At 44.2% G+C, this 27,646-nt stretch overlaps 1 protein-coding gene across 1 annotated transcript; it reads left to right on the top strand.

Annotated features, from left to right (window-relative positions):
• Window positions 1–72: 72 nt before the first annotated feature.
• Window positions 73–27,646, top strand: ngfra (nerve growth factor receptor a (TNFR superfamily, member 16)). Its single transcript, XM_041063549.1, has 6 exons — window positions 73–404; window positions 3,213–3,375; window positions 11,741–12,103; window positions 18,497–18,737; window positions 20,193–20,401; window positions 24,876–27,646. The coding sequence occupies exons 1-6, from the start codon at window positions 366–368 to the stop codon at window positions 24,926–24,928; spliced, it is 1,068 nt and encodes a 355-aa protein (XP_040919483.1). The 5' UTR covers window positions 73–365; the 3' UTR covers window positions 24,929–27,646.

The following is a 27,646-nucleotide window of genomic DNA, read 5'->3' as shown; positions in this document are numbered from 1 at the left end:
TCTTCTCTTCTCTCGCCTCCTCCGCAGTGCACTTGCAGCTGAGCAGCACTCCGGACAGGACGGTCTCCTCCTCCTCCTCCCCCTCCTGCTGCTCCTCTTCTTCTTTTCCCTCTTGTTCTTCTCCCTGTGCGTTGATGAGGCAGTGTGCACAGCGGCGGTGGTGTTGAAGGTGGGGTGCACCAGCGGTCGCATCCTGACTCCAGCCCAGAGGTCCCGGACAGACGCGTGATGGTGCGGACTCATTGATAAAAAGCTGAGCTGCTGGGATTAAAATGAGCACTCCTGCTGAGCGGCTCTCCTCCTCCACATAGCGCTGCCTTCTCTGCACAGGATCTGTTTTATGTGACTTCAGCAGGCGACGCAGGATGACTACTACCTTATCGCTGGTGATTTTGTGCGCTTTGGTAAGTCTGTACTGCAGTTACTGCGTGTTTGCTGTAATATTCCTTTAATACTGCTAAAATACTCCGTGAGGACTGTCAGAGTTTTTAGTGACCTTTCACACTCGGTGATATTATTTTTTAAAGATTTCCTTTCACTGTAGTTTTTCTGCATTGTTCCTGTAATATTCCTGTTGGGGGTCAGATTGTGTCAGAATTTATTGACACCTTTAATCGTAATATATTCCCATATTAATCCTGCAGGAACTTTTGTAGTGAGTTATTCTTGAACTCAGAGTTCTTTGTAGTATCTATGATCTTCTGTGACGGTTGTGATATTTCTGTGATATCTTATAGATGGTTGGATGTGTGGTGTGTTGTTGCTGTGGTGTTTCCCTCTAAAATGCCCTACTGACAGACCGACGTGCTGTTTTTCTTTCCTGCTGCATGTTGCTTAACGCCAACTGATTTGCATGTGATATTATGCTGTATTACATTCCCTCCAGCCCTGTACACACACACACACACACACACATGCTTCTACTCGCACACACACTCTCGCTCACACCTCCCCTTTGGTTTTCATTCAGGGAGGAAAAGTTAGTGCTGCTTTGGATTACTTTATCAAAAACTGAGATTTCTGTTACGTCTTAAAATAAGAGGAGATAAAGATGCTGCTGAACTGGGTAATTAAATTCTTATCCAACAAGAGCTGTAAACTGTTTGTCTGATTTTGACATAAAACATGAGGCTCCTGTGGTAATGTGAGAAAGGACGGTGGTGATAAAGCGCGGAGCTGAGGGCACATCCTCCCTCCTGGTATGTTCACAGCAGCTGGTCTAATTGGGCTGTGCAGCTCAGTCATCATGTGAACAGCCCTGTATGTGAGGGGACAATCTGTTATTACAGCTGGTTTAAAGGGTGGCGACGGTCGGGTGCACTTTGGTAGAATTAGATTTAGAAATAAACTCTCAAATTGACCATGAAATTGGGGAGAGTACAAACCAAGCATACAGGCATGCAAGAGGGAACTCTAAAGGTTTTGGGCCCCATCCAAAATTCATTTTGTCACCCTGAAAATATACTGAAGTAAATCCTCAGGTCTGTGCAGAAGTGCTGAGATAACAGGTTGTGGAGTCAGGAGAAATGACGAGGAAGAGAAATGCACCTCGAGAGCAGAAAGTGGGCTGACAGAAAGGGGGAAACATTGAGCAAGAGCAGCGAGACTGAGAGAGAGCTGATGGCTGCTCAGTACATCTGTTTCTGAATGAAAGCAGGGACGGGAGAGAATAGAGGGAGAGGAGGGACCAATGAGAGAGAGAGAGAATGACAGGAACGATTGAATTGATGTCTCAGCAAATGTGAATTGAGTGGAAATGAGCTTTTGCTCATTACATAATAAAAGCCACAGGACATGAAAGTGATTCAGTGTAATGATTTTCTTTGTTCTAAAACGTCTGGATATGAATTCCTTTTATTTAACATTGTTGTATACACACCAGTGAAACAAGCCTCAGTTCTTTTGCCAGTGAAGCAGCGTGACATTCATATCAGAGAGTTTGGTGACAAAACACAACAAAAGAGGAAGGAGAGAGAGAGAAGGTGATAAGTGGAGTAGATTAGAAAGATTAGACGGCGTGAGTGAGAGGAGGGAATTGTGCATGCAAGAAATTTAAACCAAATTATAAATGGAAATACTTGTGTCAAGAAGAAAGAGAAATACAGAAAATTCATGTGTATTTACAGAGCAATGGCGGCTTGCTGCAGGTATTTAAGGTGACACTGACGTATACAAATTGGGACAGAGCTAGCAAAGCTTAAAGAGTCTTATGATCTAATGCAAACACACCTGTATCCCCTCAGCTGTGAATCCAGTGTATGAATAATTCTTTTAATCCCCTGGGAAGTAAAATCTGTTGACACAGTCACAGTCTGGGGACTCATCTTCCATTTGGGCTCCAAAAAAAAAAAAAAAATAAGGTAAATAACTGAATGGTGAGATGCTTTTTGTTTAAAGTTAGGGTAAACTGATGCACTGTCCTCCTTATGTGTCAAAAACTTGTGCCTCTGTCTTTGTGAGGACCATGAGGGCATTTTTTGGACAGTGGGGACATTCTTGCAGATCCTCACTTCTTCGGAGCAAAGTTAGAGGATTAAGTTTTTCTTTTAGAATTTATCATTAAAGTTCCACTGAAAGGTCCTCACAAGTTAAAGTTAGGGTAAACTGATGCACTGTCCTCCTTATGTGTCAAAAACTTGTGCCTCTGTCTTTGTGAGGACCATGAGGGCATTTTTTGGACAGTGGGGACATTCTTGCAGATCCTCACTTCTTCGGAGCAAAGTTAGAGGATTAAGTTTTTCTTTTAGAATTTATCATTAAAGTTCCACTGAAAGGTCCTCACAAGTGTACATGCACAGTCGTGTGTGTTTTTGCCAGTGGTGATTGAAAGCAGAGGTTGACGTTCACAGCTACTGTCACCTTCAGACAGTAATGAGGACGGGCATGTGTATAATGTCGTGCACACATGATTTTATGGTTACTGCCCTGGCTGGAGCATGTTGTGAGTTTGATGTGCCTTCAGGGGAGCTATTAGGGCAGAATTCCTGGTCCAAAGTGTGTCTAATAGAGGCGGAGACAACATGATTTATGATGAATCCTGATAGCGGTTGGATTTAAGGAACAGGTTGGACACCTGGCAGTAATTTCCATCAATTTGTTTTGCTGTGTATGTTTAAGCCACAGTGGCCCTGTGCTGTGTGTGTGTTTGTATATGTGTGAAAGTCTGCTGTCTGCTAATGTGAGCCTACTGTACTGCCCTGCATGTGTGCCAGGTGGCGTTAGTGTTGGCGGCTAAGACGGAGCGGGCGGTGCCGCACCCCTGCGAGTCCGGCCAGTACACCAGCGACGGAGAGTGCTGCAAGGAGTGTCCACCTGGAGAGGGAGTGGTGCAGAAATGTGGTGCTACTCAGACCGTCTGCGCCCAGTGTTTGGACAGTGAGTAAAGATTTCATTGTGTGCATCTTATTTGTAAATGCATGTGCACTGAACAGTCAAACTCACTTAATCCAACTCAAAAGAGTTCAAATTAACCGTCAACTACGGCAAATAAAAAAAATTGGTAGCACTTTAAAATAAGGCCTCCTTCATACAGGGTTTGTAAGTTCCAGCAAGAGGCCTGATAAATGGTTAATGCATCATTTAATATTGCTTTATAGATCGGTTATTAGCCAGTAATACGTCTGGGATGCCAGGTTGTAAAAAGATCCCCTCGGCTTTCCCTCTAACAACAGCCTGTGAAGGCTCTGGACCAAAACCCTCTTGTTAAAAAACGTGTTAACATTTACAACTGACTTGATTAAATATTGTACAAATCCTTTATTAATGACTTATTATTATTCATGACTGCAGCCTTCATGGCTTATTAGAAAGAGAGAAACCCATGAGCATTTGTACCAAATGGAAAGATAGAATAGACACTGGCCCAAAAGTTGTTCTTATTAATGGCTTATAACTCGTCTCTAATAGAATTATAGTGAGTGACTTAACCACTAATTAATTAACCATTAAAAAAGTGATTACAACTCTGATATTATTTAAATGACATGTTCACTCTACTGTTTCTTTTGTAAAAAAAAAAAAAAATTCTTCTTGGCAAATTTTTCCTCAAACAACATCCAAAGACCTCACTGTCGACAGTTTCCATCTCGGCTACAACGTGGTTCCAACAAACTCAAAGTAAGGTCAAAGTATGTTTTGTATCTCTGCGATCTGGGTGAACTAACCCTTTAATAGATCGGAAGAATAACTTTTCACAAAAATGCTAAAACTTGACTTTGCAGAAACTCTGCTTCCTGAAGAGCAAACGCGAAAGGATAAAATTCAATCTGGAAACAATCAAAATCAAATATAAACACTGTTGCACAGCTGCGAAACCGTATGTCCTCACCACCATTACACTCAACCCCGATTAATGCAAAGTTTCTGCACTTGCATCATCTTTATTTATACATCCACATTCACTTTCTTTTCTTTTAATGGCAGCTCGAGCTCTGAACTCCAAACAAAAAAAAAAAAAAAGACCGTCAAAGCCAAAGCAAACTGCTATTGTCCAATTTGGTCATTTATATGAAGTGTCTGCGTTTCCTTTATTGAGCGTCCCAAGAAATAAGGCAGGAATTTGTATGTTTGATGCTTGTAAGTGGGTCCAAATGTGGTCGCTTACAGCTCTGCTCGGGCTGTGAACCATTAGCACTCACTCTACAAAGCAGAGCTGGGACTGGTGCCAACACTGCAACATCACGGACAAGAAGAACAAGAACAAGAAGAAGACAAAGAAGAGCCAACACTGCAAACAAATGTGCTCCTCTGAGTCTCTTCGCCCTTCAAGATGTTGGTCTGTAACTTTGTCAGAGTGCAAAGTAAACGTCAAAGCGTAGGTCACAAGCGTCACCACATAGTTCAAGAAGAGCTGCGACGAGACAAATATATCACACCTGCTGGTTTGAGTCTCTGCTGTGTTAGCTTTTCTCACCTTTAAAAACGCACATGCTAGCTGACTTTGTGACTGACACAGAGCCGAAATCCAAATTTAGTCTTTTTTTAAATATGTAGTCAGAGCTCACTCTCTGCTGAACACTGATTGCATCAATCCATCTTGACAACATATGGCAAATGGTGCCTGTAAACCAGAACTGCTGTCTAAAAGCCTTTTAACACCAAAACCTCCTCTTGTGCAAAGCAGAGCACAATAACATCCACTGGATGTCATGAGCGAAATCACTCGGAGGAATAATTTTTGTCCAAATAAAATAAATTCTCTGATTATCCTTGAACTTGTGAACTTCTTTGCGCAACAGATGCTTATCTCTGTGTTGTGTTATGTTATTAAGACTCTCAGGTCTGGCTGAGTTCACCCCTTTGAAGTTTTCATTCTTTGCCTTGAGGAACTCAAGTGCTGCAGCAGTGGGTAGAGGGGCAGGGAGCCAATTCTCTACAGCTACAGTGCGACAGTGCCACTGGGTTAAAAAAAAAAAAAAAAAAAAAAAAAGGCACATAGTACTGTGAGTTCATTTCACACAGACCAGCTCTGTCAAACAAAGTCAGTGTTAGAAAAGGCAGAAGCGTGAAATTGACAAAAATGTGTGTCCGTGCAAAAATGAAAGTGAAATAAAGTGGACAACACTGTTAAAAGTCCCGTCGAAGGACAGCAGGCAGAGTAATTAACGGCCATCATCAAACAACGCACATGATAGACTGGAGCAGGAAATTGGTTGAGCAGAGGTGCCTGGAGTCTGTCGAGAAACATGTCGCAGCTTCATGAACGTCTGGGCTTTATCTTTGCTTTGACGTCATGAGGAATTTGTCTTGCGCGTCATATTCCTTTTCATACTCCTGCTGTGAACGGTGGCAGGCGACGAGCAGACGGTGAAGCGCAGCCCCATTTTTCCTATAACGTGGGCCGGCCCATTCGGACTGTAATTCTGACGGGTATTTTCTTTTGTTCGCTCTCTCATCCCCCACCCTTCCACAGCAGCGGATCCCACCAAGCCTTGTCGTGTCTCCTCTCTTCTCCATCCTGTACTTGCTTTTCTCAGCCAGCACACCCCCCCAGCCACCCCCCACCCTCCTCCTCCTCCTCCCAGTTGCTATGACTCATCGTCTGTATTAGCGGATAAAATGGTATTAGAGGGCCAGGCACCAAAGGGCACGATCTGCTCATTCATCATGCATACTGTTACATCAGTGCATCTTTACTCATTTGATCCAGCTAATTAAAGCATATTGAAAAGCCTATTGTGCCTCTAACAGTGAAAAAATTACAAGATGGCTGACAGATTAAAGGAAAAACTTAACATAAAGTGTCTTAGTAAGGTGCTGGGCCACCATGTGCTGCCAGAACAGCTTCAGTGCACCTTGGCATTGATTCTACAAGTCTCTTGGGGCATTGTCATCCTGGAAGAGACCACTCCCATCAGGGTAGAAATCATCACAGGATAAAGACGATCACTCAGAACAACTTTGTATTGATTTGCAGTGACCCTTCCCTCTGAGGGGGACAAGTGGACGCAAACCATGCCAGCGAAATACCCCCCACAGCATAACAGAGCCACTGTCATCCCCTCTCTGTAGGGGTCAAGCATTCAGGCCTGCACTGTTCCCTTGGTTTACGTCACACTCGCCCACTTGTCGAGAATATGGCGAAGGATGACTCATCTGACCATTTCACTTTATTTCCACATCTCTGTGGACCAGTGCTGATGGGATTTGCGCCACTGAACTCTCAAATGTTCATTCATCTTTGTAATGAGGGGTTTATACACTGCTGCTCTACTATAACATCCCTCTCCATGTAACCGTTGACCGACTGTTACTGCTGACACAGTCTGATCTCGTCCTGCATTGACTTTCTCAGTCACCCGAGGAGAAGTTGCTCGTCTTCTCTTCTTTCCCTCACATGTCGCACTAATACACAAGCATCACCGTCACCACCATTTAGTTTCCAGCCCTATTTACTGACGTCTTTCCCATAGATCTAAATGCAGATGTCAGTGTCATGTCACTGTTCCTGAGATGTTCATAGGTTTCGATATTGCTTTTGTATTGGCAGATAAAATCTTAATGCACACAGGAGCACATACACTAAAATAAGGCTGAGTGGGATTTATATGGAAGTTGGATGCTGAAACATTGAGCTTACCTGAAAAACTGAAGCTATGAATACATTTTCTAAAGTGCAGAAATGAATAATTGAAGAGTAAAATTCAACACATCCATTTCCTGTTTCATGGTAAATATGGGCGAATCTTTATTTACCACGACCCCCCCTAAATTCCCCACTTCCTGTCCGTGTAACTCCCCCACCTTCTCCCCCTTGGCCTCCCGATTCTGGCTTGGGATGAGTGCCAGCGTCAGCAGCGCTGAAATATTTATCAGTCTCCTCCACTTTTCTCTGCTGTCATGGGAGACAAGATGAGCGGTCCTGCCTCACTTAGTGAACCATTCAGAAAAACTTGCTGTGCAAACTGTCTGAAGATCTGAGAGAGAAAAGGCAGACCTTCACGAGTCAATGCAGCGTTTAAGATGAGCCCTGCTGGCCGACTGGACCGGGGCTCACCGGGGATTTAAAGGAGGAAGGAAAGTAGCCCTCACTAGACAAGGCTGTCTGGTGAGGGATGAAGCAGAGCATCAAGAATCGCTTCCAACTTTGGATCATGAGGGATGAAGAAAGGGGAAATGGAAATTTTCCTCTGGCAGGCCCTCTGTCGTCGTGACAGAGGAAGTTTCTTCGCTCCATGACACTCTAGTCCCCCATCAAGTCCTTCGACCTAAATGACTGCGTAGGTTGCTTGTCCTATGTAGGCTGGTTGTCCTTTTTTAAGGTTAGACGACCTCCGTTGCCATGGTTAGAATTAAAAAAACCTGGTGAAGGTTGTGGAACGGTCATGGTTAAAGCGAAACAACACTCACAAGGTAAACAAACAGTGGTCTCTGAAAAGTTGTGTATATTTTCCTTGTATGGACTTTGTTACTCTTAAATGCAGCCGCTGGAGGACGCCTAACAGTAATGGGTTGTAATAAGCTGCTTGCACAGACAACATAGGCCTGTCTGTTACAGTAGTAGACCCTAACAAGGCAAAAAACAAAAGCTTAGTAGGACAGGATGAGTAAACGTCGATTGTTAAATTACAGCTCGCCTCCTTTGGCCTCCTAATAATAGCTCTGTTAATATCCTAAAACACCTGTTTCAAATCTGGAGGGAAGTTAAATGGACCAATGAAGCAGGAGGATAATTAAACCCAGAAATGTTTCATGTTTAAAAAGACAAATAAAGCCAACTTTCCAAATGTTGACAATTTATCTTCAGTCAGCGAGGGGCCAGCGGTTCAGGTGGGGAGAAATTGGTGTCTCTGCTGAAATGTGGCCCCTGACACGCTGTAGAGTGGGAGAAATGTCCAGTCCTGCTAAAAGCTTACACCTAAAGTGCTGATTGTGAAGATCACAGGGGCAGTTTCAAGGCCATCAGGAGCTACATTATTGATGACAGTAATGGGGAACCACATCAGTGTTTGAATGGGGTGGGTGGGGGAGGAGGGGGGTCTTCGCAGGCTGAAGCGACACATTTTAAATGCATCATCCCCCCCTCGTACACAACCACACCTCCCTTTACCAATGATCGTTTTTACTGCCGGACATCAAAACTCTAAACGCTGAGCTGCACTCATCATTGCTCATTTGGGAATAATCAGAAAGAAGATCATATTTTATTAAAGACGACACTCTCTACCTGATTCTTGATGGCTTGCTTCTGGTGGCCCCCAGATGAAAGCGCTGACACATGTATTTGACACACATGCACAAACCACGTACTTTTATCCTGAGCCTGTTGCACACTCGGTGCATATGGTCACATTTAGATGTGTTTACACACAAGGACTGCGAAAGGGCCTCATGCATGCAAGTTAAAATTAGCAAGGAAGCCTGCGCGCTGTGGGATAATTGAAATGAATGAGGTGGAGAGCTTTACTGGTTGAGCCTGACTGCAAAGAAAACAAAGGCCTCAAGCTCACAAATTCAAATAACCATTTACCTCGGAGGCCTGTTGTTTGTCCGGGTCTGGATCGTTCAGCCAGTGTCACTCTCCTCTATCACCTCTGCCTCCAGACAGTAATAAGAGCAAGGGGTGATGAAAGAAAGAGAAAAGAGAAAACACTGGCTCTGACGGTGCATGTGTCTACCTGAGGAGGAAACTGAACTCACTTACATCCCCTACTGCCGCATTTCCCCTCACCCTTCCCCTCTCCAGTCGTACATCAGCATTTCCTCAACGCTTTGATCACGAAATCACGCTTTTTTCCACTTGGGCTGGACTTTGAGCACCAGACCACCCGCAAAGGCTATTTCCGACTGCGTCGTGTCAAACAGTCTCGAGATTCATTCGAGCGAATCGAGTGGCCACTCCTGCAGAGCTTGTTGATCCGCCTTTCCGCCCACTCCCTACCTGCCTCTATATCATTACCTCCGTCTGCTCCACTCAGTCTGCCTGTATAATGTGACAGCCTTCATCGTCGGCTTCTTAGCTGCGCTGCTGTTCACAAGGTGTTTCACGAGCTTCGCTCGCTGCCAGTGTTTACTTGCCAGCGCCGCTTACAACGCAAAAGCAAGTGCTGGGACATTGCTGCGGGGCTTTTCACACTGACTATATGCTGTTGCTCAACACAACGCCCACTAAGCAGCACACACATACACACACACACACACACACTGAGACATATGCATAAGCAGCAACTGTGCAAAAGTCCCACACATTTACAGTCCCAATGATTTATTTCACTGTAAGACAACAAGTATTTAACCACAGAGGAGATTTTAACTAGAGTTAACTTGTTACATACTTCGTTTTGTGAAATGAGGAGTGCAACAGCAGATCTCTGTTGTTAATTAAACCGTTTACAGAGCTGTTTTGACATGCATTCTTGTCTCATAATCACATGTTATGAAACTTTCATGCTGGATGAATGGATACTAAACCTCCAGCTGCCTGTGGCCACGCCTCTAATGTTTTCTGTGTGAAGCAGGGATTAAAACATCACACACTGTCCCGTTTCTGTCTGGACTGCAGCGACTGTTCTCATGTTAAGTACATCACAAAAAACAACAACAAAAAAAAGCAAAAGCAAAATAGGATTTGGAGAGCAGTGATGCTGCCTCTGTAATGAAGCTCAGCTGCCCCTCCCATCTCACTGAGCTACATAACACACTCATAGGACACTCACTCACTCACATGCCCTCCCCACTTCACTGTCTGCATAAATCAGCAGGCAACCAATTATATCTGAAAATAATTCTATATGAACATGCAATATTAATAGATTACTTTGTGCCCCTAGGAACTCTCAGCGTAAGAATAAGCTAATTTGAGGTCATCGCTTTCTCAGGAATGTACTCTCCTGAGTCCTCCCGATGCAAATGTTCCTGAAGAGCAAATCTGAAGTGTTTGAAGTAATTGAAAAGCAGCAGGCAATTAGTCAGCACGGCTTTTACCTCGTTCTATTCAACACCGTTCTCCATAACTCAGCTGCGGACTGACATCGCTTCTGCTTTTGCTCATAAACCACAGAAAAAAAAAAAAATACACGCTCAGTGTATAGTGTTGCTTCTTTAAATGGGTGCCTTTTGGACACATCTATTGATTATTAAGACATTGATTATTACATCAGACCAGAGTGGACACAGTCAATTTGCAGAACGACATTTGTCCAGCTCAGCGGTCCAAAAAAACACTGTTGCCCATGAAGTTGGTATGAAATATATTTTACCTCTTCACAGGACACAGGACAATGGGATTTATTCTTGATAGATAAAGTGTATATCTTCTCAAAACTTTATTGATCTCTTCCAATGTGATTACTGATGTGTATAAATAGGAATAAAAAGAGGAATGTGTCTGAAAACAACTTTGTTCCAACTTTATGCGCAACAGTGTACTATGATGATTTAGCAAATCAGAACTAATATTTACCGTTAAGCCACACTGACACTGTCCACCACTTTGTTACTGAAATACTGAAATATCTCAACACCATTACCGGATGGACTGAACTGATTGAGGTTTTTATCGGCTCTAAATAAATATTCTGCAGTTGAACTATAATTATGACTGGAATTTGTCTTTTGTTTGAATGGGTTTCGTCAGGGACACAATATACTGAAGCAATTTTATAATTAGCAATGAATTAATCATTAAAAAAAAAAATATAATGATAAATCTGGAATTATTCATTCTGCTTGTACTTAGGTTTAGATCAAGCAGCGTGAATGAGGTATTGGCAAACATTTAGTCTAATTTAATTAAAGCGTGGCAGAAATGCCACAGCTCTGACAAAATGACTCACTGATTCATCTGTAACACAGATCATCACTTGATAACAACTAAGTCGTCGTGTGATAACTTTTTAAAGACAGGTATTTATCACCTGCGCATCACTGGAAGCATGTGGATGCATCTGCACTTCAGCCTGTGTGCATGACTGAGATTAAAGCAGTTTACTCAGCACGGCACAAACACACTGAGATCGATATCGTAATGAGCACAGCAGGCTTTCGACTCGCTCCCCAACAAGAGCACCTTTCTTGTCCTGGAGCACAAATCACTAAGAGCCCAGTGGATCAATGTGTCCTCCCTTCCAATGGATGTGCAGTAAACATGATTAATGTCATTAGGCTCAATGTTTATCCCGTTTATCTCCTCATATTTCTTGCTCTCTACATCTTCTAACCTCCTTTACTCTCTGCCCCGTCTCCCATTTCCTCCTCCTTACTTTTCTGTCTCGTCTCCTTCAACCTGTCCTCTCATCTGCAGGTGAGACCTTCTCTGAGACCTACAGTCTCACAGAGGAGTGCACGCCATGCACACAATGTACCGGCCTGATGCGGCTGGCGACGCCCTGCACCGACTCCAACGACGCCATATGCATCTGCAAGTACAACTACTTCTTCAACGCGATATCTAACCGCTGTGAGCCCTGCACGATTTGCCCGGTAGGACAGGGTGTGTTTGCTCACTGCGATCACGATCGCGACACGTTGTGTGAGGAGTGCGTGGACGATACCTTCTCCGACCGGGAAAGCTCCCTCGAACCCTGCCTGCCCTGCACCATCTGTGATGAGGAAACTGAGCTACAGCTGGGTGTGTGCACGCCGGTCCAGGACTCTGTCTGTCATAGTAAGTTTTCTCCACACTCGCATTCACACCTGGTTTGAAAACGTGGTTGTTTGTTCCACATCAGAGTTCAAACGGCAGCTTTCACACCAGAAGCAAACAGGCAAATACACCAAAGTTTGTCAGAGCTGCACCAAAGAATCCTGCACTGGAGAATTTACTGGCAGCCGGTAAATTCAGAGCTGAGCTAGAGACATCATATGTGTCTCAGCTATATTTGAACCAGATTCCAGGGGTGTGTGGGGGAACAGGAGAGGTCAGAGGTCAGCTCTGGTCAGATTATCAAATGGCAGCAAGTTGAAAGCTTTAGCATTAAAAGGTCAAAGACTACTGCAGTGTCAACACAGAGACAATGACTAATCAGCTCTCCCACAAAGCAGAGGGCAACAGTGGAGGAGCAAAGCGGAGCTATTCGTACCTACGAGGAAGGGGAGCTTGTATCCAAGGAAGCCGTAAATTGTCAGGCTGGATGAGGCATGAAATCGACCTCATTTGAGGTTACAAGGCTCAAATCTGGGAGGTATAATATCTTAGGTGTTTCCTTGCTAACAATCAGTTATCAGCCTTAAAGCTACATCAGATAATTGAGGACTGTTCCTGGGAAATGCTCTCCTCCTACCGTCTCAGTTTTTCTTTTACGCAAACTTTGACCAAAGGGGCTCTTTAGTTGTGGAGTGATTAAATGCTTTTAAGAAAGCTCTTAATAGCTGGAGCATTTGCTAATGCAGGGCCTTTTATTGATCTCCTCTGTGCATTATAATTTTTAAATGAAAATTTTAATGACACTGTTTAATCTGAATGTTAGGATTTAGCTTCGAGCTGCAGTATTTGCCTCTGGAAGACTGACTTGGTTGAGATTTCGGGGATTTCATGGCCTCAGACGCTGGCAGGTATTTGGATCTGAGTTAATGTACCTCAAAAAAACACCTTGTTGTAGTACAGTGGATGTGCTAGCACTACACGGCGGTTGTAAATTCCTCTTTTAATATACTGTTATAACACTGACAGGCAGTGGAGAAATGGACTGAGGAAAGATAAGAGCTGGGAAGGTAGATGAGGTGGAAGAGGGGCTAATAACGTCATTAATGACTCACCACCTTTCCTTCCACAAGCACCAAACACCATCAAAGTTTTATATCTTCAACAAATCATCGCTGCGTTAAGTTTGAAGACAAAGCAGACGATTCAAAACGTGGCCTGTACCTAGTTGTATTGAGAGCTTGCTTGCCTCTCACCAACTCTGCCTTCTATATTTCTTTTTCTCATCAGGCCCCAGATTCCACTCATATCGAAACAAGACTCACACTGTACAATAATGTCTCCAGTCAAGACTTCTACTGTTTCTCAGCAAGCATGTTTAATCTGAAAACCCTTACGGCTAACGTGACTGGACTGACAGCCATCAAAACAAACTGCCCCCTATAGCCCCTTAAACATCCGCAATATGTATTCTAGAAACATCGGATGTACAGTAGGGCACAATGCGGCCTTTTGCTGCCCATTTCGCGCCCACCCATGCTGCTGGTCTCACCTTTGACCCGCCTTGTCCTGAGCAATGGCACTGTTAGCAGCAGCGACGGCGGTGACTGGAGATGTCACGATAAGTGACCTTGTGCCCGTTTGAAAGAAGAACCCTGTCATATAGCACCAGTGGGCCTGTGGGTAATGGCTGCAGTCACACGTGGTCATGATGATGTTTCTAGGCTCTCATCATGGTGGTCTGTGACGGCTGTGCTTACAGAAATGTTTCCAGCATCAGACGTGAAGCTGCCTCTCTGGTTTCTCATCCCGTTTATGTATTTTTTTTTTTTTTTACGTGAGGAAAATATTTTTAAATTCCTGTCCTGCTGCCTCTTCTACATGTGGAAACCGGATACGATTGGGGTATTTTCAGATCCCCAAATCCCCAGTTCATATCCAGCTGTCACCGAGTGTCAATTACACGATACAATGACAGAGACAGAAAAAGAGAGAGAGAAAGAAATAGAGATAAAAACAGACAGAGAGAGCTGCAGCATATGTGCTGTGCTGGTATTCTGTGCTGAGGGGTCGATATGAGTCCTGGGATTTCTTCTGCTCATGCTCAGGTTTCGCTGAGTGACCTCTATGAGCACCCACACTCAACTACAGGACACACACACACACACACACACACACTTGCAAGCTTATTCTTCCCTTGCTCTAGACACACAAACACTTTTTATGAGCATCTAAAATCAATATCGTTGATAGCAAGCTAACACGGCACATGCACGCTCTTCCCCCCTGCCAAGTTCTCTTTAACTTCTACGTTTTTCATTAAACTCCGGACACACACCGCACATGTGTGAATCTCTTTGATCTGCATCTTTTACTGGAGCCCTCCGTCCGTTTCAGCCCCAGCGGAACTTTTCCAAAAGGTGCTGTTCAGTCTCCAGTTGAGTAGATTTGCATTAAAAGTGAAGTGTTGAGCGTCAGTTCGAGTGTTTGTCCTCGAGAACAAGGGAGGGAAAGATTAAAAAAACAGATAAAGGCAGACTTCTTTTTCTCTTTATTACCCCACTCATCACTCCTTTCCCGCCCCTCCTCTCTCTCTCTCTCTCTCTCTCTGTCTCTTCCCACAGTGGCCCTCAAGTGGCTGGGCTACCGGAGTGGTGGAAGGTGGCCAGTGTGCATTCACTGCCTTCACCGCTGCAGTATAATTACTCCTGCTAATCAGAGCACTTTACAGCGGCTCCTCTGTTCATCTGCACCCCCTCCTCACTCTCTCCTAACACTCTGCCTCTCTGTCTGCCCTCCTCTCCGCTCTCCCTATTAACCCTCCCTAACAGAAGACAGAGCGCTCACTTGAATAATTTGTAGCATGTGTGTGTGTGTGATGGATGTGTGCTCGTCAGGCGACAAACACTGAGGAAGATTGAGATAGAGGCCGAGCTGAGACAGAGGGAGAGTGTTTGGCGGCTGATAAAGGGGTCATTGTACATGTGCTGAGCCTGATAGTTGCTCATCTCCACCCTGAACTGGCAACCGCCAAGACATCAACCTCCGCGCAGGACCCTGGGGTTAACTTCACCATAAAGACCTCAATGGCTCATAAAAATTAAATCTTTTTTTTTTCCCTGCTCCTCTCTTCCACACCCCGCTAATAAACACATCTCCCTGTGCGCACAGCCCCAAGCTCATAAAACCCTGAGCTAGTTTTATTTTGTTTCATGAGTATTTTAAACCCACTGAAGCCAAAATGAAATTGTTAAAACTCCACCGCCGCCTTTAAGCTCCCGTTCTGCTCCAGCTGAGGTATGCAGCCACTGGAGCCCCAGGTTTATCCCTTTGTCTATAGCCAGCCAGTGTTTTCTACATCGGCACAGGGAAATAGAGAAAAAGAGGGGAGTTACAATAAAGATGCGGCGTACTGTACGTTGACTCGTGCCGCTCTCCGTGTTGAGTCAGTGTTACGTGAAGCAGAGTCCCAGGAGAGCTGTCATCATGGCTCAGAATGAGAGACGCAGTTTACAGCGAGTCCTGAGGTGCGACTGATGCATGTACACATCACTGCACCAAAGAAAGACACTTAGAGTCGTGCAGGATTACTGACAGCCTGCTGCGGTGAAGGGGAGGCTGTAAGGATGGTAGCTTCTTTGACAAACTGTGTACAAGTCCAGTCCGTCTGCACACTTTCACTCACTTTCACACTTCCCATTCACAATTTATTCTATTTTGGCGGCTCGTGTTGCATAGCTAATACCATTAGCCAGCGCTGCATTAGCCGAATGATGTATGGCCGAGCTGAGGAAACCTGACTACATCCCAGGAAAGGTCAAGAAATGCATGTAATACAGACACCCATGTTCCACTCCTCTGAGTGCTCCCTCCTTTTAGACACATCCGAATCAATAGCACTGCTTTAAATAGGCCTCTGAATCATTTCTGTGTATGTATGGCACGCACATGTGCCGCATTTTTCTGTCTATGAAAGATATTTTCTACCATTTCAGTAAACCAATCTCCCCCTTGGGAGGCAGGAATACCCCGTCATCATCACGCAGACAGACAGACCAACGCGGACACTTAATGACCAACAGAAGTTTTTCAAATACGTCCACATAAGTTGCCCATCAATGTCCCATCGGGCTATTAAAGAGAGTAAGCGTGTGTAAATTATGCAACAAATCAATGTGGAGAAACTTGACTACCTGCCATGTCAGTGAAAAGAGAATATCTGTGTAGACAGCCTTTGGCTGTGATGGTCCACTGAATGTCTTTTTTTTTTTTTTTTTTGTAGACTCTCCTCTGACCACATCAGTGGTCACACCAGCCAGTTAATCAAATTTTCTTCTCCAGATTCTTCATATAAAATAAAACACTATATTTTTGGGAGAGTTCCAGTTGGTTGGTTGGTTAAATGATGATGGGACACTAATTCTTTGTGTGTCTTAGATAATTTGCGTGTCTGCTTAGTACTAACATTTATCAAACAGGAATAATGATCCTCAGTCATGGCAGTGATAGCATTTAAATGCAATGATGATACATTTTTTGGTAGTGGTTTTTTTTTTTTTGGTTGATTTATTCAGATTTCTTCCTATGAGATTTCTGCTGTCACTCTAGTAAAGATGAGGATGAATGAAATTTGTGATGCTAAATGCAATGACAGTGACATTTAAAAAAAACATCAGCAGCAACATGATATGTTCCACAGAACACACTGTCAACGGTTTACACAGGGGCCATTTCTTCAGTTTGAAGTTGTTCCAATGAAAACTGTTGACAGTGAGCTGTGCTGATTAGTCACAGTAACCAGGTCACTGTTTTTGGAAGGACACACTGTTATTGAATTGTCAAAATGTAATTTTCCAATGCTGTGAGCACCACAAACAAAATTCCATTTACCACCAACTGGGGTGAAAATTCAGAGGAGAGAAACAAAAAAGGAGAAACAAAATCAGCATCTCTAGATACCAGAGGAAAATATGCTATTTATTTATTTATTGTTATTTGGGTGACCTGACCCTTTAAAATAAGGTAACATGAGCCATTCTGTAACATATCCAGCAAGCATATCAAGAAGGAGGCTGAACTGAAGCAACTGAATCGACTTACAAAATGTGACAGTCAGTCAGAAATTTGATTTACTCTGTGTGATCACTTTATGGGGTTTATCCATCATTCTTTGGATTTATACCCCTAAAAAAAGAACAGTGGTAAAGTAGGACAACCCCTAAAGTGTTTGGGATAGAACGTCCCAGTCCTTGGCCTTGAAGGAAGCCTCAGGGGTCTCCACAGGGTTAATCCTCTGAGCGCCAGTATGAAGATAATGAGGAGCAGCCTGAGGTTCTGCTGGGAATTACAGGCTCAGATCTGAACCAGGCTGCGCATTCTCCATCCCCGCCAGGCCGCTGAGCTCAGAGGAGTTTTGGTTTTGGCTGGACAGGCCCTCTCCTCAGTTTGCTGTACTGTTCCCTGAGGGAGGGAGTCATCTGAAGACTACCCCATGAGCCTTTCTACCATCTGACAGAATCACTGCAGTGTTACTTACAGTGCTTCTCGAAACAGAAGCATAAGGTGTAGGAAAAGATTTGATGGATAAACTGTGTTTTCAGGACAAGCCATGCCCATCAGAGTGGGCGTGGTGCAGCTACAACATGGGAAATTACACTGAATCATTAATGGAGCTCACAAAGGAAGAGGAAACAGGACAATTTATGAAAATGACTCTTCTTTCCAGGCTTAACTATGATAGAAACCAGACCCATCCAGTAGCACAGAGCTTTCCTGCTTCTCTGGCTTCAGCACAGGCAACACTCAAAGTGTTGACCTCCCCGAGGCCCCCGACTTTGTTCTACATGATCTCACATGACCTTAATGTCAGGCATTGGGTAGAAATCAAATAGATGGAGATGTGGCTGGAGGACACCCGGCGTGCAGAACCACGCATGGTGTGGGGTGGGCTAGTGGGTGACATATATTTGCCCCCCTCATAGAGGAACATTCCTTTGCTTTTTGCGCACAGCAACTCGGCCACAACCCATCTGTCTATCAGAAACAGCTGCTGCATGTGTGCAGTGTACGAGACATCTGGTTAGGGACCTGGTGACTACACCCCTGCAAACAAGCTCTGAGAAAAGCTTTGAAAGTGTCTCGTCATGACAGGACGCCTTTTCAGCCAGGCTAGTGTTATGGCTTCAGGGACAGTGGTGTCTGTCCATTACTCCAGACTGAGATATCTCAACAGCTACTGAGTGGACTGAAATTTGGTAGAAATACTGGCGCCGAGTCAAAGACTACCAATGACTTTGGTTATCCCAGGCTTTTTTGGCGTTTGAGTTTTTGACCTGCTAAAACACCAACGAGCATGGCTGTATTTTGGTGCATTCCTCCTCTCACAAATGCTCCTCTCTCTCATCTTCTTCCACACAGATCCGAACCTACCCACGGACATAACTCCCACCTCGGATTTGGGTCCGTCTCCACCCTACTACACCGATTACTTCCCCCTGGATGGCTCCGACAGCCCGTTGCCAGGTGGAGAGACGACCACATCAAGCGCCGGCTCTCCTCGCTTCCTCGGCCACGGCCTCAACGAAAACCTCATCCCTATCTACTGCTCAATCCTGGCCGCTGTGGTGGTGGGCCTGGTGGCTTATATCGTTTTTAAGAGGTCAGTCGGAAGGAAAAGACTGAGATGAAGAGATGCTCTGTGGCTGAAGACATTAGCACGGCTGGGTTTTTGCACCTAAGCCACGGTATAATCTAGAACAGAGAGGATGAAGAGTGATAGTGAGGCTGGGTGGTGTTAGAGTGGCAGATGCTGCCCCAGGCTACAAAATGGCAGGGAGGTGGCTAGTGAAATATTCAGGCCTGCTGTGGCTAAAGAGGTTTTGACCCATTTTTAGAGAATCACTCAAACGCACCACAATGAGGTTTGTTTTTCTCTACATAAAAAAAAAAAAAAAAAAAAAAAGGTCACAACACTTAAAGCATTATAGAGGTCACACACACACAAACACATTGGTGGGGATACACAACCACTCATGCAAGCACTCAGACAGACAGACACAAGCCCAGACTAAAACACGTTTGAAGCAAGTAAACAAGCTCATTAAGGGCATTGATTGTTTGAAAAGTGCCGACCAGGGGAAATTTGAGTGCCAGATTTATCAGCAGAGTTACGCACACATCTGGCTAATACTCCCCATACACTTATTGTCATGCATAAAACAGACTGCAAATTATGTGAATTTCTTCAGCACCCAGTATTTTATAAGTAAACACTTAGAGGTGTTAACTGAACTGAACCACTCAATGCCTCATGAATATTTCACTGATCACTGATTCATGAGTCATTCGCCTTGTGAAGAAGCTTTCTGAACCTTTTCTGAACATCTTACTATAGTTTTATAGTTTTCTATTCTTAGGCTATAATAACTGATTATTCTTATGGGTCCTAGATTTCAGATCGAGGTCGACAACAGCAGGTTATTCATCAATGACAAGCGACTGTTGGCTGAAATGACAGCTCTGACTGGCTCTGCATTAGTTGGTTGAAAACACTGTCTCCACTTAGACCTCTTAATGTTTTCCAGCTCACCCATTTTGAAATAAGAATCTTGTAAAGCGTCTTAGATATGCTCTTGATGGCTAAATACATTATGCTGTTCTAATATAATGAGGCCAAAGATACATTTCACAGACAAAGAGTCTGCATCCTCACCAGCTGATGATTATTGTAGAAGACAGTTTATTTTCCAACAGTATGTTTTCACTTTTAATGTCAAGAGAAAAAGCTTTTAGGATGAGAACTAACTAATGCGTTGGGCAAATGTGGCACTGAGAATGGTGCTCACCTCCGTACATAACCTCCTCCAAGGCCAAACAAGCCAACACACGTCTGTCTAGCTCTTGTAATAGAAAAATAAAAGGATAGAAGGAGGTAGTGTGATAACATATACATGGATTTCCTTCTGCCAGATCTGGATTATTATCAGGCTCTGCACCAAACTGTACCAACTCACTGATCAAACACCAAAAAAATCAAGACCCATCCATCTACTATTTTATATCTCGCATATCGCATGACTTTTTCAGACCCTCTGACAGATCCACTTCTCCACAGGTGGAACAGTTGCAAGCAGAACAAGCAGGCAGCTAATAACCGTGCGGCTACAAACAACCAGATGGTGACGCCGGAGGGAGAGAAGCTGCACAGCGACAGCGGCATCTCGGTGGACAGTCAGAGTCTGCAGGAGCAGCAGCAGCAGCAGCAGCAGGCCCAGGCTGAAGTCCAGACTCAGCAGTCACACTCACTCACACAGGAACAAATAGGTGAGCCTGAAACTTGTGTTTTTTTTTTGTTTTTTTTAAATGATTTTCACTTTGTCATTATAGATTACAGAGTGTAGACTGATGGGCAGAAACGGCGGCTTTATCCGTTTAAATTTAAGTCTGCAACACAATAAATTGTGAGAAAAGTGAAGGGGGACCGAGTACTTTGTGAAACCACTGAATATTTGTTACAGAAACTTTAACTTAACATGAGGCATTCAGCCAAGACTGAATACATTCCTCCTTCACACTGTGGTATCCTCACTGCCAAAGTAAGTCATTATCAATTACATCAAGATACTCTGGTGAGATTTTTGTGTAGAAGTTTTTTTTTTTTATCGTCGTGCAAACTTTTTCTCCCGAGCAAAGACACACGTCTGGGGATTAAGATCAAAAACAATATATCACCTAGCAGTGGGACTAACACCTAGCTGCCAAGAGCAGATAGGTGAGGCCAAATCTCGCATGCATGCATGATGTATTAGACTCCAGGAATGTCGAGCTTACGATTGTGAGGCACGGCAGTAACATGAATATGAGGCGTGGACTGAACATCAGACCATTGTACCATCAATATGAGGCTCAGAAATTCAGTGGTGACAGAAGTTTGACACAGTTTCTACTTTAGTCAGTACATATCAGAAATATAAGATATAAGGAGGGCATGTAACTGCATATGTTTGATCTATATTTGCCTTTACTACCCTTACCACTCCTCCATATCTATATTTGTCTCTGGGGACTCATGAGGTATTTCTGGGTGTAGGTCTGTAGGACAGGTTTTGCCACGTAGTCTTGCAAGCCAGACAAAATCTAAAAGGTTTTGTAAGATGAACTCAGTAGATCGTGTCTGGCTCGAAGCGATAAAACCAACATTATGCACTTTGCTGATCTATTATAAAGCAATTTACCATGTGCTTAATTTACTCCTTCCAGTGCAGTGCAGTGCACTGAGACAGACAGTGGAAATGTTAAGTTTTAATGTTGGTTTTTTATTTGTCACCGTTATTGCTCCATGAATACAAAAGACGACTGTATGTGGGCTTTCTTTAAATCTTTAAATAATCAACAAATGTGATCCAGGGATTTCCCTCGTCAACAATTTGTACAGATACAACAAATAAGGCTAGTTGCATGGTGGGGAAGCTGCTCTGAGCGACAGCAAAAAGAGGATAAACAGCCAGCTGGAGAATAAAAGCAAATGCTGCGGTAGTGAACGTGTGACCTCTGCTCAACAAAGAGCTGTCTACCTTCCTTCAATAATCAAATAGCACTTACATTAAAGAGATGAAAGCAGTATTCTCACCTGATCTATACGCATAAACCTGAGAGGCTTTTTACCTGAAGAAGAAGTCTCAAGTTCAGTCATGATCTCGTTATTCATTCATGATTCTCTCCCTCGCTTTCTCTGGATTTCATTTTCCATCCTCGGCTTTTTTGTGTAAAGCCTTAGAAACGGTTATACAGGGATAATAATGTGCTAAACAGCCACACAGCTGACAAATCCTCCCTCCAACAATCCATGGCACTGTGTCTTGTCTGGGATACCCATTACATTCTAATGAGGCTCGGCTAAAGCTTATTTTGTTTTTGAGTTTCGTTTGAGTCCCTCTTTCCATTCTTCCACTCAACAAATGCAAAGCCCACAGCATGTTGAAGAAAAGAAGGAATTTCTTTTGGAGGAGCAGCTCGGGATTGGTTCACTGAGAGGATGACTGCCCCGTTAACCCTGTTGCCTCTTTAACTGATAGGCTCATTAGCAGGTGTTACAAGACGGGATCCAGGCCTGGTCTCACTGCCTTTTAAAATCTGATCCAGTATCAGCGTTTAGCACGTGCTAATTGGCATTAGCACTGTCTGCGTGTGCGGAAGCCATTAAAAAAAGGCAGCAAATGTTCCCCTGTAGGGGGTTGTTGGTTCTTCCACAACCAACTGGGATCTGTTAAAATGTGCGAGGGGCTGAGAATATGCACAATAAATCCACGATAATCGCAGGGGGCTTCCTGTTTCCAACGAACCGTATTTTACTGGCGGCTAAATTAATGGGAACACCTCCAGTCAAAACAAGTCAAATAAGCTTTTAAAAAGAGAAACGGAGCAATGAAAACGTCCCCGTGTTTTGAGTGACAACATTCGGAGAGGGAATTTCCTGCTTGAGTCACTGGTGAGGGGTGAGAGCTCCTACACGAGGGGTGCTCAGCCTCATTTCTGTCTGCTCATCTCCATTAAAAAGAACCATCTATCTGTGCAGCTCCCCTCGCTCCCCTCTCTCCCCCGCTCCACCAACCTCTTTTTGCTGCCTGCCTCCCCCTCTGAATTGTGCATATTGAATGCGTTTAAAATTTAAACAGGACTCTAACCCCTCACTCACATCGCAGAACCGTGCATCCTTGCCCCGTGTTTGACCTCACAGTCCACACAAAATGGAGTCAATGCAACTGTCAGTCAAAATCCGTTTAAAGCAGTGAATATCGCACAGCACAGAGGTGCTGTTAGGATCGTGCAGAGACTTTAGACTTTTTTCAAGCTGTGTCAGAGTAAAATGAATGAAAAGATGTGAGACAATGAGCTATAGATAAAATCTATAAAAACCTGAGGGAGGAGGGTCTTTACTACAGCACCACAATCAACTATCATCAAGGGGTCGCAGCATAATTTTACTAAGCATTTGCGATTCTGGACCAAAGCCTGAGGGGCCTGTAGGAGTTCAACAGTATATTCCTCAGTGTGTAACATCATACAGCTGTGAGTTACAGTAATAATGAGCTGAGTCATGTAACACATTGCTAATGCGGTTTCAGTAATAGAGGAGGGATGCCTCATAGCTGGTTGTCATCCTCCCACATTGGGAAGTTTTACTAAACAACAACATGCATACGTTGTTTTGTGCTTGTTCATTTACGGATGAGGAATCCAGATATTTTATCTTCAGTTTAGCATGGATGGATTCATGACCCTGGACCCTGGAGCTCAAGGAGCCAGAATTTTTTGACTAAATAGTATAACAAGCAACAATGGAACCAAGGAAAAACTGACGAATTACAATAAAAAGGGTTCAATGTACGAGTTAACATTAACTTCCAAAACATTTTACATGTCTGTGCCCAAAAGGCCACTGACTCACAATCCATCTGCTAATTTTGGGGTTTAAATGGAAAAGAAATAAAAGTAATAAAAAAAAAAAGCTGTACAGTGAATCCCAGGGAGTGATAAGTAAAGTAGCACAATGAGAAACACGTAATATATTTTTTAATTAGCAAAACAATCTCAGTGTCTTAACTTTTCCCTGGGAGTTCGTGTGATTACCATGAAGCCATCTCAGTTTAAATCTCAATCAGCAAATTGCAAAGCTTTACCATGGCCTAGGGTCCAATCAGGATTGCCTGAATGCGCTGATTGAAAAAGAAAGAAGCCGAGAAAAGTCAGTAACAAAGCTTTACTGCGACTGCGAGTTCACATTTCAGAGTAGACCTGATTGAACTGCTTCAGAGAAAGACAGCTTGTATTGATTCCTGGAATGAGGTTGGACTCCACAAAACATCGGACAGCCATGTGGCTATTATTATCGCTGCTGCCTTCAGAATGAGGTGCAATGCTAGTTCAGAAACAGTTGCACTGAGGTAGAAGTACAGGTGTAAGCCAAGGCTGTGCACTGGCTGGCATCAGTGTCCCTCTGCTCTGTGTCAATGATGAGCCGCAGAGCGACTGTTTAAACAGGACGGAAGTGAGAGGAGTACTGTGTCCATCGCTGGACAGAATTTAACTGCAGTCTCAGTGTGTTTTATAACAGTAAAATATGTAGAAAAAACGGGTTTTTAGCGAAGGAATGTAAACGGGGGGAGCCTGCGACATTCTACAAACTCCCTGTTCCGAAGCTTTAAAATAAACCTTCTTGTACTTCACTTCCCTGACACAAGGGTGCATTGATAAAGATGAGAAAACACCCACCAGACCGGGGGATACTCTCAGGAATGCCTCTGCATTCCCGAGGCGTTTCCAGGGCTTCCCTCAATTGACGACCAGAGTTTGTGGGGAAAAGAGAGCATTTGTCTCCCATCCTCATCCGGCTAATGATTCCAGTTTAACAGGTTTGGATGAATGAGTGACACCGTGGGGCCCCCTGCAGGGAAAAGTGTGATTATCAGGGGTTTTTCCTTTATTGTATATGGGTATTTTGGTGAATAGGAAGTTATAATCAGCGTGAGGAGGGATTTTAATGAAAAACATTTGCCCGTGAATCAGAAACTAATCAAGGTGCCCTTAATCAAAGGACTTCCCATTTACTGAAGAGGAGCTGCTCAGTGGGAAACAAACCAAGACTGTGGTTGTACAAATGAGAAAATGCGTAATTGTGTGAATAAGAAAAACGGTTCTTGCTGAAAAATGAACCGCCGCTGATTTAAATATCACCACAAAACACCGGGGTGTCGTTTCCCAGAGCCTGACGCATTTCTTTTTAACTCTCTCCCTGCAGTGGTGAGGGTGGATGGTGACCCCGAGCCTGACTCGCCTCCCCCTGAAGCCTGAGGAGGAAGAGGAGGTGTCAGAGCTGAATACAGGGAGAGGAGAGCGGGGACCTGGACCGTGGACCAAAAAGAAAGCAGGGTGTGGGGGGGGGGTGGTTGGCCACACAGAGACTGGCCATAGAGCAAAGACTTGAATTGCATGGACCTCCCAGCGCCTTTGGGCTACAGCCTGACTCTTCATCCCTGCATATAGAGTCCAACTCTATCTATCAGTGTGCCTGGACACAACCTCTACGGCAATATCAGTCACCATCTGTACCAATGTCCCCGCAGATACATTATCATAGATATGGCAGTGCATTTCCTATTAACTGAACACACCAGTATCTAATGTTGACACATGACATAATTCTCACTAACTGCCAGCTTATCCTCTACCCCTTTCTCAGCTTTCCATTTTCCTTCTGATTCCACATTCACTCGCCATGAAACACATGTGCCTAAAAGGTAAATAGGCAGAAAGGTATTCCATTGTCTCGTCTCTCTTTTCAGCCGTTTTCCTCTCACTCTCTCACATCTTCCTCTGTGGCATCCCACTCTCAGACAATCCTCTCTCCATAGGATTCACTCTATTAGACCCCCACCGTCATCTGCGATACAAAAAGCAGCGGGGGAGCTGTGAGTCACTCCCAACTTCTTCTGAAGTTTCTTGTTCTTTTATCATTTTACCACAGACGCGTTTCACGGCATGCCGTCTTGTAAAATGTTTGCGTCATTGTTTGAGATTGGCCACACCGACTGATGCAAGTGACTCACATTTGGGAAGAAAGGTCAATTACCGTGTAGCCCGCTCGGTAATCAACCATTTTTCCTCAGCGAGATGCTTCGTCCTGCGCTCCGCGGTCTGCATGCCCTCTGTGACACAGACCCCATCACAGCGCCTCCAGGGTTTGTGTTTCAGCAATTTCATGCTTATAATGTAACACACCCAAATGTTTGTCTCCTGTTCGTGGTGCATTACTTTCATTTTGTGGCTTGAGTTACACGGCTGATGCAGTGCCTCCGTGCTGCTCTGTGGAGCCTGGACGTGCAAAATGAGCGAACCATCTCTGGAAGCTGGAGCTCTGCTGACTCACCGCGACAAGTTGACATGTCTAACGGGAAGCGAAGCCGTCCGATGAGCAAAAAAGGAGCTGTGGCGTCATTCAGAGCTGCTCATTAAACCGGCGCTTTGATGAAAAAGGAATCCCATCCATCATAATTTACATTTATTGTATGGGAAATTGGGACACCCCTCAGAGGCTAACTCTATTTTTACTAACCCCACCTCCATCTCCACATTCTGCAATTTTGCGTCCAGCTCTGTCTCTGTTATAGAGCCCGATGAACAGTGTTGAAGCGCTGATGCATTGCCATTGGCTCACGTCAACACTGGGCCCATTAGAGGGACTTCCTGACAGGCAGGTAGTAATTACCTCAGGGTTTCAGCTTCATTTAGCCCCTGCTCCACTCAGATCAGCCACCTCTCATCTGGATTAATGCTGCGGACAACAGAGGGTCGACACAGCTTTCCTTCGAAGCCGCAACATTACAGATCCCTTATCCAAGTCCAAGACCGCTGACATTTACTGTATCGCCATGGTAATATAAAAGCACTTAGTCCAGGCTCACTTCTAAAGCTGGGTGGCACCTTTTATCACACGGGGCCGCTTTTATGTCGCCCCCACCTACTGCTCGCAGTAACCGTAAAAGCAGTTGACACAGATACGTTGTAAAGGAAATTTACTGTAGCTGAGATTGACTGCGCTACGTTAGCATTCATTCCTACAGCAGCATGTACCTTCTCAGGGTCCCTCTTGTTGTGGTACCACTGAAAACTGTCAAGAGATCTGCAGAGGATTTCTGTAAACAGCCTGTAGATGTATGATAGAGTAGGTAGGTAGACAGGTGTAAGTTAGGTGTTAGGTTCACACGGGAAGAGAGTAGGAAGACATGGGCTGATACGATTCAGAAACTGATGAATTTAAAGAAATAGTTTGACATTGTGGGAAACAAACTACTTATTTGATCTCCTGTTGAGAGTTTGGTGACAAGACGGATACCTCTCTCATCTCAGCAGCTGGTTAGCTTAGCTTAGCATAAAGACTGGAAACAGGGGGACAGCTAGCCTTGCTATTACTAAAGGAAACAAAATCTGCCAAATAGCAGATAATAGCACCTAATAGCATAAAGCTGACAAATGAACACAGCACATGTTGTTTAATAGAAAAATGAAAGTGTGTGGAAGACAAAGAAAATCAGCCGTTACATCCTGCCTGATGCTGCATGAATCGGTCACATGGTCACCAACATCCCAAGACAATGAAACTTTCTCGTCTCTTCACATGTGTTTCATTCTGTATCACTGCGTCAACATGAATGGAAACAAATAAAACTCAGCTGGATTTTGCTCACAGCTCCTGGGCATGTGGTGTGGACATGTGACCACACACACACACACACACACACACACACACACACACACACACACACACACACACACACACACACACACACACACACACACACACACACCCACAAGTACAGTGGATGATTCACTCCTCTATTGAGAGAGCCGGTATGATTCATCCTGATCCTAGCTGTGGCAGTGACATTAAAGCAGACGCTGCTACAGTATGAGTGACCAGAGTGTTGATTTAAAGAAAAAAAAAAAAAAAAGAAAGAAGAAAAACTCAACATCCTCCTCGATTCCCTCTGCCCCTGAGCCTCAATCAGCCCT

Source organism: Toxotes jaculatrix, chromosome 18 (assembly GCF_017976425.1).
Source record: "Toxotes jaculatrix isolate fToxJac2 chromosome 18, fToxJac2.pri, whole genome shotgun sequence".
Classification (NCBI taxonomy): Eukaryota; Metazoa; Chordata; class Actinopteri; family Toxotidae; genus Toxotes; species Toxotes jaculatrix.
The sequence above is the reverse complement of the archived record's forward strand: the minus strand, read 5'-3'. Positions and strand labels throughout refer to the sequence as shown.